The sequence below is a fragment of the Pan troglodytes genome, chromosome 11 (assembly GCF_028858775.2).
Source record: "Pan troglodytes isolate AG18354 chromosome 11, NHGRI_mPanTro3-v2.0_pri, whole genome shotgun sequence".
NCBI lineage: Eukaryota > Metazoa > Chordata > Mammalia > Primates > Hominidae > Pan > Pan troglodytes.
The window spans coordinates 8,336,711-8,350,587 of record NC_072409.2 but is presented as its reverse complement, the minus strand read 5'-3'; the positions used below and the strand labels follow the sequence as shown (position 1 = coordinate 8,350,587).

Genomic DNA, 13,877 nt, shown 5'->3' with positions numbered 1-13,877 from the left:
GGGACAGGGAAGGACCCAGAAGCTGGGGGTCATTGGAGAGGCTGAAATTTCAGATAATTTTTGCATTAGTTTTAAATGAAATTTCAGATAATTTGATTCTAAGTCCTGTATAGAAAGAGAAATTAAACTTAGAGACTTCCTAAATAATAGCACTACAGATTTTACATGCAAAGTGTGGAGGATTACCTTTTACAGCAAGTCAGGCAGAGATTTGGGACCAGGGACTTCTCATGGGGTATATAGGTGGAGGATAACCTCTGCATCCATTCCCAGTGGTAATCTTCAAAAGGATGTATTATAAGTGGTAAATTTCCCTTATGCTCTGTGGCATCTCAGTTTAGCCAGTGGAAAGACTTTTTATAAAGACTTATGCTAAGAGCCTAATAACGGGCCTGAGTACAGAGCTTAATAGTGGGCCTGAGTATATGAGGCTGTAGGGCTGGAATCAGCCATGCTCACCGCTCTGGTCTCTGAAAACACAGTTCCATTGTCTGGCACTTAGATGAGTTATTGTCACTGAGCACCGTGGCCTAAAAAGTATGGGCATTGTGGCTAAATAGGGTGTTAAGTGCCACCTATCCAGCAGTCCAGCACCTGAGTGACTCCACTGGGTTTGGGGTACCTGAAAAGCAAAGTGTCCCTGTTATCTACTGCTGCATAACAAATCACCCCAAAACTCAGCGACTTAAAACGACAATAACCCGTCATTCTCTCTCTCAGTTTCTGTGGGTTAGGAATTCAAGAGTGGCTAGCTGGGTAGGTCTGACTTGGGTCTTGTGGTCATAGTCACACCATGGCTGGGAGCATCTTGAAGTCTCCACTCGCATCTGTCTTCTGGGCTGAGAAGCTTGCTCAGGTGGGGACTGGGACAGCCGGGGCTCCTGGGGGGGCCTTTCCATCTCTGCATGGTCTGTACAGCAGGGTAGTTTCAGGGTAGCCAGACTTCTTACAAGAAGGCCTAGGGCTCCAAAGGTCCCAAGAGAGCTGGGTGGAAGCTTTATCTACCTTGGAAATCACACAGCAGTACTTCCATCTTACTGTATTAGAGCAATTACGGCCTGTGCAGATTCAGGGGGGTGGCATAGAGACTCTCCTTGATAGCGGAGTGGCAGAGTTCTGGAAGAGCACGTGGGACTGGAAAGAATGCTGTGGTCGCAGATCGTGGGTCTGGAGGCCAAGGTGTACACCCCACATTGGGGCTGCTAGCATCATAACAGTCCACCCATGCTTTGGGGCCTCAGCAAATTCTCATGTCTGTAGGTCCTGGCAAATGTAGCCTACATCATCATAGAGTCCACCGAGGAGGGCACGACTGAATATGGCTTGTGGAAGGACTCTCTATTTCTGGTCGACCTGTTGTGTTGTGGTGCCATCCTCTTCCCAGTGGTGTGGTGAGTAGCTCACAGGGAGGGAGGCCACATGACAGCTTGGCTGTCAAGCCCGACAGCTGAACTGGCCATTCCCAAATTGATCTCAGTCACATGGGACGTGTGTTTAAAAGTACAGCTTTCTGAGTCCCAGACTGACCTGAATCAGCCTCCAGGGGCAGAACCCTGTGTCTTTTTCCAGTTACTCGGGGTATTCTGGCAGAGCTAATCCGTCACCATGAGCTGGCATTTAACAGAGTTCTAAGACAATAGAGAGGAATTGGGAAATGAGAACTTGGTAGTAACTTAAAGTAGCAGCCTGAATTTGTGGTGGTGGTAGGGAGTTGGAGAAATCCCATAAACAGCCAGTTCTTGCCAACTTAGGTGGAAAATGAGGAAGTTCATTAACATAAAACTAGTGGTAGTTCTCAGCACACAAACATTTTTGATGTTTTCAGAATGGATTGCTCCATTCCTGGAAATGGCAGTGTTTAGATGCACAGATTGTGCATTGGGTCTGTGTAAAGAAGTGTTAGTGTCAAGTCAGTGGTTGATGAGAAAATATCCTTATTAAATCACATGCAGAGTGGTAGAAATTCAGAAGGCTAGCAGCAATAAAACACTTTACCCTTAGTGATATAATTCCATGGCTATTGGAATGCAATTCTTTTGAAATAAATTTTAAAGAAAATAGATTCACCCCGGCCTTCCATTACAAGTGCTTCTTTTTTTTTTTTTTAACCCGAGATGGAGTTTCGCTCTTGTTGCCCAGGGTGGAGTGCAATGGCTCAATCTCGGCCCACTGCAACCTCTGCCTCCTGGGTTCAAGTGATTCTCCTGCCTCAGCCTCCTGAGTAGCTGGGATTACAGGTGCGTGTCACCATGCCTGGCTAATTTTTTTTGTATTTTTAGTAGAGACAGGGTTTCGCCATTTTGGCCAGGCTGGTGGTCTCAAACTCCTGACCTCGGGTGATCCACTTGCCTTGTCCTCCCAAAGTGCTGGGATTATAGGCATGAGTCACCGCAGCTGGCTGAGGTGCTTCTTATTGCAATGCCCCATCCAGTAAATTAATATTTTTGAGGATCCTGGGGTTTGTCAGTTACTCTCATTATTTATAACATGGTGCCAATGGAGAGTACTTCTCATTCCAGCCAATTAGATTCACTCTTCACCCTCATTCCATCATACATCACATGATCTCGTATCAGTTCAGCAGACAGCTACCAGCATAGAAGAGAGTATGAATGATGCTCCCACCTCAGCCTCCTGGGTAGCTGGGACCACAGGCACACACTACCATACCCAGCCAATTTTTTGTAGACAGGGTTTTGCCATGTTGCCCAGGCTGGTCTCAAACTCCTGGGTTCAAGTGATCTTCCCACCTCAGCCTCCCAAAGTGCTGGGATTATAGGCATGAGCCACCGCACCCAGTGGAATATCAATGACTCTTCCTCCTCACTGCAGCCTCCTGCCGTCCTGCACAGGAATTAGTCACTCAGGTATCTAACATAGGATGTCCAGCATTGTTTCCAGATCGAAAAGAGCACCTCATTGGGGAACAGAGGTTCATACCCTACTTTTACACATGCCACTATCAGAATAGTCAAATATAAGGAACCCCAACAAGCTGTCGAGGTGTAAGCAGCCATTTCCTGCCCCTTGTTAATTACAACACTAATGAGCAGATTCCAAATGGCAAAATTCCTTAAGGTAAATATCCTAAAAATTACTGTAAAATGAAAAAAGTCAGTAAGTACTGGAGAGGTGATTCAAGATTAATAATATTTTTACGCCGGGCGCGGTGGTTCACACCTGTAATCCCACCACTTTGGGAGGCTGAGGCGGGCGGATCACGAGGTCAAGAGATCGAGACCATCCTGGCCAACATGGCAAAACCCCATCTCAACTAAAAATATAAAAATTAGCTGGGCGTGGTAGCATGTGCCTGTAGTCCCAGCTACTCGGGAGGCTGAGGCAGGAGAATTGCTTGAACCCAGGAGGCGGAGGTTGCAGTGAGCCAAGATCATGCCACTGCACTCCAGCCTGGCAACAGAACAAGACTCTGTCTCAAAATAAATAAATAAATAATAATAATAATAATAATAATACTTGTAAATATCCCGATTCAGCCAGCAGTGTACTGGTTAGCTTTCGTGTGGTGTTCCATTCAGTTCTCAAGCAGATAGCCCCTCTCACAGGTGGGCAAATTACGGAGGATTTAGGAAGAGTAATTGATTTGCTGACAAGAGTGAGTGACAGTGTCAGACCACAGCCGCCTTCCCTCACACAGCCTGTCTGCCTGTGCCCTGTTCAGCCCTCAGGGAAGTGTCTCTGTTGGTGGCTTTTCATGGTGCCTCCACCTCTCACCTGCAGCTCCTGTAATAATGTTAATGTTCCTCTGCCTGAAATGTAATGATGGTCATTAGGTACCAGCACATCACAGCCCCAGACAGTGTCCCTGGAGGCTGGCATTTTTCAGCAATGTTAAAAATCTCCACTTGATAAGTTTGCATGGAGCTGTATGTTCACAGCTCTTAGACCTAGACTCTGGAAGTCAGCTGGTGACTTTCTTCTAGGGTTTATTCTCTCCTGGTGGCAGGTGAGCTCAGTGATGCTCCATTGTCATGGGAGTGTTGGGTAGCGGGTGGTTGTGGGAGTGAGAGATTAACAGGAGCATTAAATGATGGAGTTTTGTTTTCTCCTCACGCTCTGGTCCCTGCTAGACTTATTGCCACAGATTTGGCCAGCAGAGGGCGACTTTACCTCAGACGTGTTGATATCAACCATTTCCCCCCCTCTACCCGTTTTAGGGAGAGTGCTCTAAAGTGATGTAGTCCAACCTTTCAGCATGTAATTGAGAAATTCAGCCTCAAGTTACTAGAGCTGGAAATAGAGAGGAGTGCAGATTTGTCAGCTAACTTTTTGTTCTCTAAATGTTTATTTTTAGGTCAATCAGACATTTACAAGAAGCATCAGCAACAGATGGAAAAGGCAAGTTCTCTCGTGCTCATTTTGTGTAGCTCAGCTTGCCCTGAACTCACGTGCTGCGGCACTGCGGAGGAGTGGAGGCAGCCTATGGTGTCAAGATGCTGTCTTCCTGGGAGGAGAGCTAGGGGAGGCCTGGGGCCCACTTCATGAGAGCAGCCAGGGGTAGTTTGGAGAAGGAGGTGTTGAGTCAGTTGTATAAGGAGGAGGTTGGGGGTGACTGCTGCTTATTAAGATGATTCATTTCATTTCCACTCGTGGTTGTGATTTTCACCTTCTCAAAACTGAGTCAGCAAGAGAAAATCTTGTCTTAGAAGGGCCAGATAACACTTCACTGTGAGAACAGGAGGGATAATGGATTGGAGATGGCTATGTGTAAAGCAGCCCTGCCTGCTGATTTAACACACTTTCAAAATAGATGTGTCAGTATTCATTTAAAGCAAGACTCTGATGACAGAAGGAACCTTGAAAACTACCTGATATTGAAATGGTTGTGCCCTTTATAGCCCTTTTGCATCTCCTTGACTTTCCAGTCATGCCTCCTAAATCAGAAGAAAAGCTGCAAAGAAAATGTTTTGTGTGGTTCTGGGCTTGTTTGAGTAATGTTCATGACCACAGGCTGCCATAGCACAAGTGAGAATTTCAGACCACAAGGGTTTAAGGAGCAGTGCTCTCTTCTCTCAAAGCTCAGAACGGTCTCTGGATCCATGGTATCGTACACCCAGTGTGGATATTAACATTCTTTAATGCAGGTTATGAATAATAAATAAAACAGGTTTTTGTTAATAAAGTTTTGTTGCTGACTCTATTTCTGATTATAAAGCCAATGTAGATTCATTTTAGAAAATTCGGAAAATGCATAGTAGCTGTAAATCTTCTTTCACAAACCTGGTATATAACTAATAATGCATTATTTCTTTAAGTTAAATTAAACATGACTTTGAGGCTTCACGCCAGGGTCAGCCCTAGGTTGTTATTTAGGGCACAGTATTCTGGAGGATCTCGCCAGTTTGGGCCTGGAACAGATAGTATGGCATTCCTGCTGTCCAGGTTCACGTAACTCTTGCTCCTAGGCAGCCTGTGTGCAAGTCATACCCAGGCTTGGAGCCTTGGTCAGTGGTCAGAGGCCAGCCTCCCAAGGCCCACTCAGCTTCTGCGACCTGCACCAGCTTTTGTTTTCTTTCTAGTCCTGGGAATAGCCCTTCTCTCGTTTTCTCATTTTTTTCCCCTCAAAGATACCAGGTTCCCTTCTTTTCCCTCTGGAGTGTCCTCTTGTGATAGGTTCTTTTCAGTGGCTTTAAGCAGGAGTCACAGAGCTTTTGCTTCTAGCCGGGCTACATAGCCTTTCTTGGAGCCCAGTAAAGCACCCTGCCATCATTAGAAAAACCCAAGGTAGGAAGTACAAATCCACCTCTAGGAATAATTGGGGATATTCTTTTTTTTTTTTTTTTTTTTGAGACGGAGTTTTGCTCTTTTTGCCCAGGCTAGAGTGCAATGGCATGATCTCGGCTTACTGCAACCTCCACCTCCTGGGTTCAAGCAATTCTTCTGCCTCAGCCTCCCAAGTAGCTGGGATTACAGGCGCCTGCCAGCATGCCCGGCTAATTTGGGGATATTCTTCTTTTTTAAGACAGAGTTTTGCTCTGTCACCCAAGCTAGAATGCAGTGGCACAATCTCTGCTCACTGTAGCCTCTGCCTTCTGGGTTCAAGCGATTCTCCTTCCTCAGCCTCCCAAGTAGCTGGGATTACAGGTGCCTGCTACCACGCTCAGCTAATTTTTGTGTTTTTAGTACAGATGGGGTTTCACCACCTTGGCCAGGCTGGTCTCGAACTCCTGACCTCTAGTGATCTGCCTGCCTCGACCTCCCAAAGTGCTGGGATTACAGATGTGAACCACCACGCCCAGCCTCTTTGGGGATATTCTTGTTCTTATTTTTCTTTTATCGTGTTATATAAGAAGGTAGTTTTATTATATTTGTAACTTGGTGAACAGGTAGGCTTTTTCTTTCTTTCTTTCTTTTTTGGAGATGAAGTCTCGCACTGTCTGCCAGGCTGGAGTGCAGTGATGTGATCTCAGCTCACTGCTACCTCCGCCTCCCAGCTTCAAGCGATTCTCCTGCCTCAGCCTCCCAAATAGCTGGGATTACAGGCACCCACCACCACACCCAGCTAATGTTTTGTATTTTTAGTAGAGACGGGGTTCCACTATGTTGGCCAGGCTGGTCGCAAACTCCTGACCTCGCGATCCACCTGCCTCGGCCTCCCAAAGTGCTGGGATTACAGGCATGAGCCCCCGCGCCCGGCTAGGCTTTTTCTTATTTTAATATATCGCGATGAGACCATTTAACTTTATTATCTTATACACTTCTGTATTTCTCATTGGTTCTTCTGGCTGTTTGGCTAAAAATGTGTAAAAATCCCAAGGGCGGTGCTTTTTGTTGGCGAGGCTTACCTGTGTGTTTCTCTTTGCTCGATCCTGCCCGTTGATGAATTCCTCCCTTCTTTGCATCCTCCCCGGCCCCTGCTGCATCCTCCTGACTCGTCTACCTGTTCGGTCCTCCATCTTGCTTTAGCGAGTGTGGGGTGGCTGTGGTGACTGCCACTGGGACCATTTATTCCACCTGAGGTTGGTTGGTAGCTGAGGATCTTAGTAAGGTGCTCTGTCTGGAGTAGATGGCACAGCAGGTGAGGCAGCATGGGGTCAGCGTTGTCCCCCAGCATCTGTAGTAAAGGGTAACTTCCTTTAACAGGAACGCTTTTGTCATGGCCTGGGCACACAAGGCAGTTTCTCATTTTTTTCCACCAGGTGACAGCATGGGACCTCTTCAGCAGAGAGCGAATCTAAGAGCAGGAAGTCGCATAGGTAAACCAGGGTTCACATTCCCCATTCTTAGGAAGACATCTGCTGAGGAAGCACCCATTTCTCATCAGCAAATATCACAAATACTCTGAAAGAGGGACAGAGCAGATTAGAACCGGATTGTCATTTTGGTTCATGTTCTTTTCCCTGAATTGATTGAGGCTGTGAGATGCTTTTGGGCATCACTCTGTACCCTGAAAAGTGGTTATGCTTGCGACACTCCCAGAGCCAGAGCAGCCGTGTTCCCAGCTGGAGCCTCCCCTGCAGAGAGGTCTCAGGAATGGCCTGTGCTGGAGCTGCCCTCGGGTGTGACTACAGGGCGGCTATGTGCTGTGAAGCTTGCAGGAAAGCGGGAGTGAGCATGCTTCTAGTCGCTGGTTCTGGGATCTGTGGCCCCATTGGCCCTCTGTGCCCCCTCAGTTCACTCCTGAGATCTGGAGGCAACTAGGAGCACAAAGGCTACAGGCAATAATGTCTCCTATTAGATTTGGAAGCTTTGCTGGATAGAGCCTGACATTCTGTTTCCTGTTCTCAGGCTCATTATTCCAGTGACTCATTTCATGGCCTTGACAGTAACTTGGGCTTTTCTTTTTTTTAATTTAAAATTTTTGTAGAGATGAGGTCTCACTATGTTGCCCAGGCTGGTCTTAAACTCCTAACCTCAAGCCATCGTCCTGCCTCATGAGGCCTCCCAAAATGCTGGCATTACAGGTGTGAGCCACTGCATCTGGCCACTTCGGGCTTAAGAATCTCATTTTTAGGCCAGGCATGGTGGCTTAGGCTTGTAATGCTAGCACTTTGGGAGGCCGAGGCAGGAGGATTGCTTGAGGCCAGGAGTTTTAGACCAGCCTGGGTGACATAATAGCAAGATCCCATCCCTACCAAAACCACACAAAAAACTATGGCAGACCAGCCTGGGCAACATGGCAAAACCCCACCTCTAGAAAAAGATACAAAAATTATCCGGGCTTGATGGCACACGCCTGTAGTCCCAGCTACTTGGGAGGGTGAGGTGAGAAGATCACTTGAGCCCAGGAGATCAAGGCTACAGTGAGCTGAGATTGTACCACTGTACTCCAGCTTGGGCAACAGAGCCAGACCCTATCTCAAAACAACAACAACAAAAAAACACTATGGCAAAGAATCTCATTTTTAGTTTAGGTGCAGTCCGGGCCCAGTAACTGCAAGTGAGAGACATGCCATTTGTAGTTTTCCTTCCTGCATTGGGGTGAATACAGCTTTCCGTTTTGGGGTGAATACAGCTTTCAGTTTTGGGGTGAATACAGTTTTTCAGTTTTGGGGTGAATACAGCTTTCAGAGAGTGTTTGTTTGGCTTTTACTTTGTTGTCTCTGGATTCCTTTTGACCAAACCTGAGGGAAATCTAAAGGAAAGCATTGAGGCCGAAGCTGCCCACTGTCCTTCAGCCGCGTCTTTGTCTCTCCTGTCGTGTGCTGTGGCTTCTCTCAGGTCCTCGGTCACTGAGACTCACAGCTGCACTGCATCCTCCGAGAGGGAGCTTAATTGAGTCTCGCACAGACACACCTAGCGCTGGCTCCACTCTGTCTCGCCTGCCAAGATTTACTGGCTCTGACTGCCCTTGAGCCCGCATCCGCGTTCCCTTCTCTTTCTCCAGTGTCATTACCTTATAGGACTGGCGTCGAGATACACACCGTAAATTTAATTAACAGTCTCTGCTGCTCACCATCCTTTTTTTGGGCCTTGTGTTTCTGAGGAAAAGTCAGAAGATGTATTCTGAAGAGCCTTAGCTTTCATGTGAGCTTCAGAAGTATTTAAACAATCCCGGTTGGCTGGCTGCAGAGTTGATGGAGGAACGGCTTCATTCCGAGGTGCCGCCGTGCTCTGAAAGGAGCCGCGACCATGCGAGGCATTTGTTAGGGCAGCGGTTCTCAAGGGGGTCCTCAGGATCAAAACTATTTTCATAATCATACGGTGTGAGTCTCTTGTGCTGTTGACATTTGCCTGATGGTGAAAAGCAATGATGGGTGAAATTGCCGGCACCGTCACGTGATTCCAGGCTGTGGTACCAGAATCTGCCAGTAGCCACTGCATTCTTTACTGTCACCTACTCACAGGGGGTGAAAAAGGCTCATATCACTTAAGAATGGTCTTGAAATAATAAAACTGTTCATGTGATTAAATCTCAACCCTTGCCTTTTAATATTCTGTGAGACAGCATGGGAGGTGTGCACACAGCACTGCTGCTGGGCCTGAAGTGTGATGGGTGTGGCCTTGAGGGAAAGTACGTGTGCACTTGTTTGAATTGCAAGCTGAACTAGCTGCTTTTATTTTTTTGTTGTTTTTTATTTATTTATTTTTTTTGAGACAGGGTCTTGCACTGTTGCCCAGGCTGGAGTCCAGTGGTGTAATCTTGGCTTACTGCAGCTTCAACCTCCTGGGCCCAACCGATCCTCTCACCTCAGCCCTCAAAGTAGCTGGGACTACAGGCGTGTGCTGCCATGCCTGGCTAATTTTTGTATTTTTTGTAGAGATAGGATTTTGTCATATTGCCCAGGCTAGTCTCAAACTCCTGAGCTCAAGTGATCCACCCACCTAGGCCTCCCAGAGTACTGAGATAACAGGCATGAGCCACTGTGCCTGGCCAAGCTGCTTTTATCTCGAAGAATGACTGTTACGGTGACACAGACATGGGTTTTTGGTGGACATTTTCTTGAAAATGAACAAAGTGAACATATTACTTCAGCAAAAACAACTAATAGTATTTGTTGCCAGTGATAAAGGAAAACTTGTGTTTATCCCTGTCAGCCTGACAGTTTCCTAACTGACAGTTTCCCAGATCTTTTTTTTTTTTTTTTTTTTTTCTTGAGTCAGGCTGGAGTGCAATGGCACAATCTCAGCTCACTGCAGCCTTGACCTCCTGGGCTCAAGTGAGCCTCCCACTGCAGCCTCCTGAGTAGGTGGGACTACAGGTCTTTCCACCATGCCCGGCTAATTCTTATATTTTTTGTAGAGACGGGGTCTCAATTTGTTGCCCAAGCTGGTCTCAAACTCTGACCTTAAGTGATCCACCCACCTCGGCCTCCCAAAGTGCTGGGATTATAGGTGTGAGCCACCACACCCAGCCAGTTTCCCAGTTCTTATAAGACTTATGATGTAAGCAGAGGTGATACTAACAATGTGATTTTTTTAAGAATTCTATAATAAAATGTTTCTGTATCTGGGAGATCTACATAACACACTGAAACATTGTCTTCCACCTGGCCAGTGCAGGATGTTCCATAGTCATGCACGGGGGTAAAAGCTCTCCTGAAAGTGCAGGATGGACCAGTGGAGTTTATTAATGTAAGAGTGTGGAAAGTTCATTGATAAATTTCAGATTCCCCACCTCCCTCATCTTTAGAAGCAACCTCTTGTCAGGTTTTAATGTAGAATCACAGACTATTCACAGTAATCTGAAAAGGCCTACATCTATCTGTATGGGGCCAGATTTTCTTCATATATTTTCACCAAATACTCCCTCACAGCAAGTTGAATGCTGATTGAATCACATATGAGAACCCAGCTGCATGTTATTAAGCTAGACATTAAAGAGAATTACAAAAATAATTCCGGTCTTCTCATTCTTTTTTTTTCATTTTTTTTTTTAGAAAAGAGGTTTTTTATTTTGGGGCCAGGCACAGTGGCTTATGCCTGTAATCCCAGCACTTTGGGAGGCGGAGGCAAACGGATCAGTTGAGGTCAGGAGTTCGAGACCAGCCTGGCCAACATGGTAAAACCCTGTCTCTACTAAAAATACAAAAATTAGCTGAGCGTGGTAGCGCACACCTGTAATCCCAGGTACTCGAGAAGCTGAGGCAGAAGGATTGCTTGAACCTGGGAGGCGGAGTTTGCAGTGAATTGAGATCGTGCCACTGCACTCCAGCCTGGGCCGCAGAGTAAGACTCCGTCTCGAAAAAATATATACATATATTATTAATTAATTTTAGAGACAGGGTCCTGTGTCACGCAGGCTGGAGTGCTGTGGTGTGATCATAGTTCATTGTAACCTCAAACTCCTAGGCTCATGTGATCGTCTCATCTTAGTCTCCCAAGTAGCTGGAATTACAGGCATGCACTACCATGCCTCACTAATTTTTAAAATTTTTTTTGTGGAGATAGAGTCTCACCATTTTGCCCAGGCTGATCTTGAACTCCTGGCCTCTAGCTGTCCTCCTGCCTCAGTCTCCCAAAGGGCTGGGATTACAGGTGTGAGCCACTGGACCCATCCTGTTTTACTTTCTGATCCATATTTGTAGATATAATCATACTAACCAAAAAACTTGAGGTCTTTAGGAATTTTTAAAAGTGTGAAAAGGTCTTCAGACCAAAAGATGGAGAACTGCTGTGTTAGAGATGAGGCTTGTTGAGTCTCTCATGGACATGGGGATGTGAAGATGAGTGAAAGCCTGTCTGGTTCTTCTCTTCCTTTGCCTATTAAGCTTATTCCAGACTTAGTTGGCCAGATGCTTGTGGTTGTTTAAGATGTCTGTTAGTCCAGGGCAGCTTATGCCAAAGAACTCTGTTGTATCTGGGTGTGTTCATATAAACAGACCTAACAAAAAACCTACTAGGGAAGACAAGAGGAGAAATAATCACTGAGTGCATCATGGCTGCAACTCATGTTTATATATTTAATTCTTATTTTTCATCCTTGCTTTCCTTGATTGGTGGTTTTTATCCCTTTGGGGAATAATAGACCTATTTGAGAATCCAGTGAGAGATATAGACTTCCCATGTCTACATAAAGTTTTCCATGTAATATCATGGGATTCATGGACCCCAGATGTAATAACCTCTTCTTTAGATTAATTTAAATCATCTTATTACCCTTCTGCAGTGATTTGGATAGGAACACACCAGCCGCATGATGTGAGACTTCCCAGAAGGACTCATTCCCAGAAGAGATCCTCCCCCTTTTTTCCGCTCATTTTTTTCTTGCTTTCTCTTTTCTATCACTTCCACTGGAATGGACCTCAAAGAGCAGTTCTGCTCTGGTCTTTTTTGTTTTCTTTAAAAAAAAAAATAGGCCAGGCACGGTGGCTCTCACCTGTAATCCCAGCACTTCGGGAAGACGAGGTAGGTGGGTTGCTTGAGGCCAGGAGATCGAGACCATCCTGGCTAACACGGCGAAACCCCATCTCTACTAAAAATACAAAAAATTAGCTGGCGTGGTGGTGGGCGCCTGTAGTGCCAGCTACTCGGGAGGCTGAGGCAGGAGAATGGTGTGAAACCGGGAGACAGAGCTTGCAGTGAGCTGAGATCGCACCACTGCACTCCAGCCTGGGCGACAGAGCAAGACTCTGTCTCAAAAAAAAAAAAAAAAAAAAAAATTAGCCAGCCGTGATGGTGCACACCTGTAACCCCAGCTACTTGGGAGGCTCAGGTGATCTGCCTGCCTCGGCCTCTCAAAGTGCTGGGATTACAGGCATGAGCCACCGTGCCCAGCCAATGTGTGTTTTTTATTAAGCTGATTTGATTTAATACAGTGATTTTAAATTTCTTTAATCACCAAAACTCTCTTGTCATTACTTTTCCTTAGCAGATTGCACTGTATTCCTGTAATGCCATCAACTGAGTCGCAGCTTCTGATGAACATTATGAAATAATCCATTAACCAGTGATACCACTCTCAGTTCATTTAAGCTACATCCAAAAGCAGAGGTCTCTCATATCATCTGGCTGAGAAGCGGTCTTGTCTTGGACACATTGCCAGGCTTTTTTAGGCCTTTAAAGTGTTGGGAATCTAGTACTTCGGGGGGCCCACAGCCACCCAGAGGGCCTGGTTAGTGGTCCGTGGTGGCAGACCCTCCCTGGACCTGCCTGGGCCTGGTTCTTCTGCCTACTGGTGTTAACATGCATGTGCTTTCTGTGTGTCTTGAGACATTGTTGAGAACCAACTCTTCTCAATTGATGACTGCAGTATTTAGGGAAGGTCAGATTCTCTTGCTGAGAAGGTTTTGCCTGCTATTAACCAGCCTTTGTCATCAAGCATTGGGAAGTCTGACCTTCATCCCTGCCTAGCTCGCTGCTGTGACTGTGTGCAGTGGACAGGAGGGGTTGGGGGTAATGTGCGCCTCAGCCCAGCTGCAGCGTTGCGTCCCAAGTCTCACTGGCATAGCTCACAGCATTGCGGCTGCAGGCTGCGGCTGGCAGAGAAACAGGAGAGACTGACGGGAGCTGAGTCCGAGATCAGCGTGGCCCTTTGCACACCACCTTCTCGGGTGCCTTTGGTGCATTGTGGCTCTAGAATCGAAGGTAAATAGGAGCTGGAAACCTAACAGGCTTGGCAACAGAAGTCTTTGTCAGAGCTAGCTTTCCTAGCATTGTGTGGTCTTTAGTGCTACTCTCAGGAGCTGTTTCTGCTGCTTTTGTTGATGCTTTTTATTTATCATTTAAGATATAATTTCATTTACAATAATATGCACAGTCCTTAACTGTTCAGTTTGATGACTTTTCATATCTCCTGGGTCATTGCTTCAAATGTATATTTGAAATGTATTTTTTTTTTTTTTTTTGAGACAGAGTTTCGCTCTTATTGCCCAGGCTGGAGTGCAATGGTGCAATCTCAGCTCACTGCAACCTCTGCCTCCTGGGTTCAAGCGATTCTCCTGCCTCAGTCTCCCGAGTAGCTGGGATTACAGGCA

At 46.3% G+C, this 13,877-nt stretch overlaps 1 protein-coding gene across 4 annotated transcripts in view; it reads left to right on the top strand.

The window, feature by feature from the left end:
• GPR107 (G protein-coupled receptor 107) overlaps positions 1-13,877 on the top strand; it is an 86,871-nt gene that overhangs the window by 49,955 nt on the left and 23,039 nt on the right. For 2 of the 4 annotated variants that reach the window (XM_009457495.5, XM_054658470.2), the window contains exons 13-14: positions 1,261-1,391; positions 4,316-4,359. In XM_009457495.5, the coding sequence (XP_009455770.1) occupies positions 1,261-1,391; positions 4,316-4,359 (175 nt within the window). Of the gene's footprint in view, positions 1-1,260; positions 1,392-4,315; positions 4,360-7,160; positions 7,218-11,352; positions 11,440-13,877 lie in introns of all 4 variants that reach the window. The other 2 variants (XM_054658471.2, XM_009457494.5) reach the window with 2 other exon arrangements.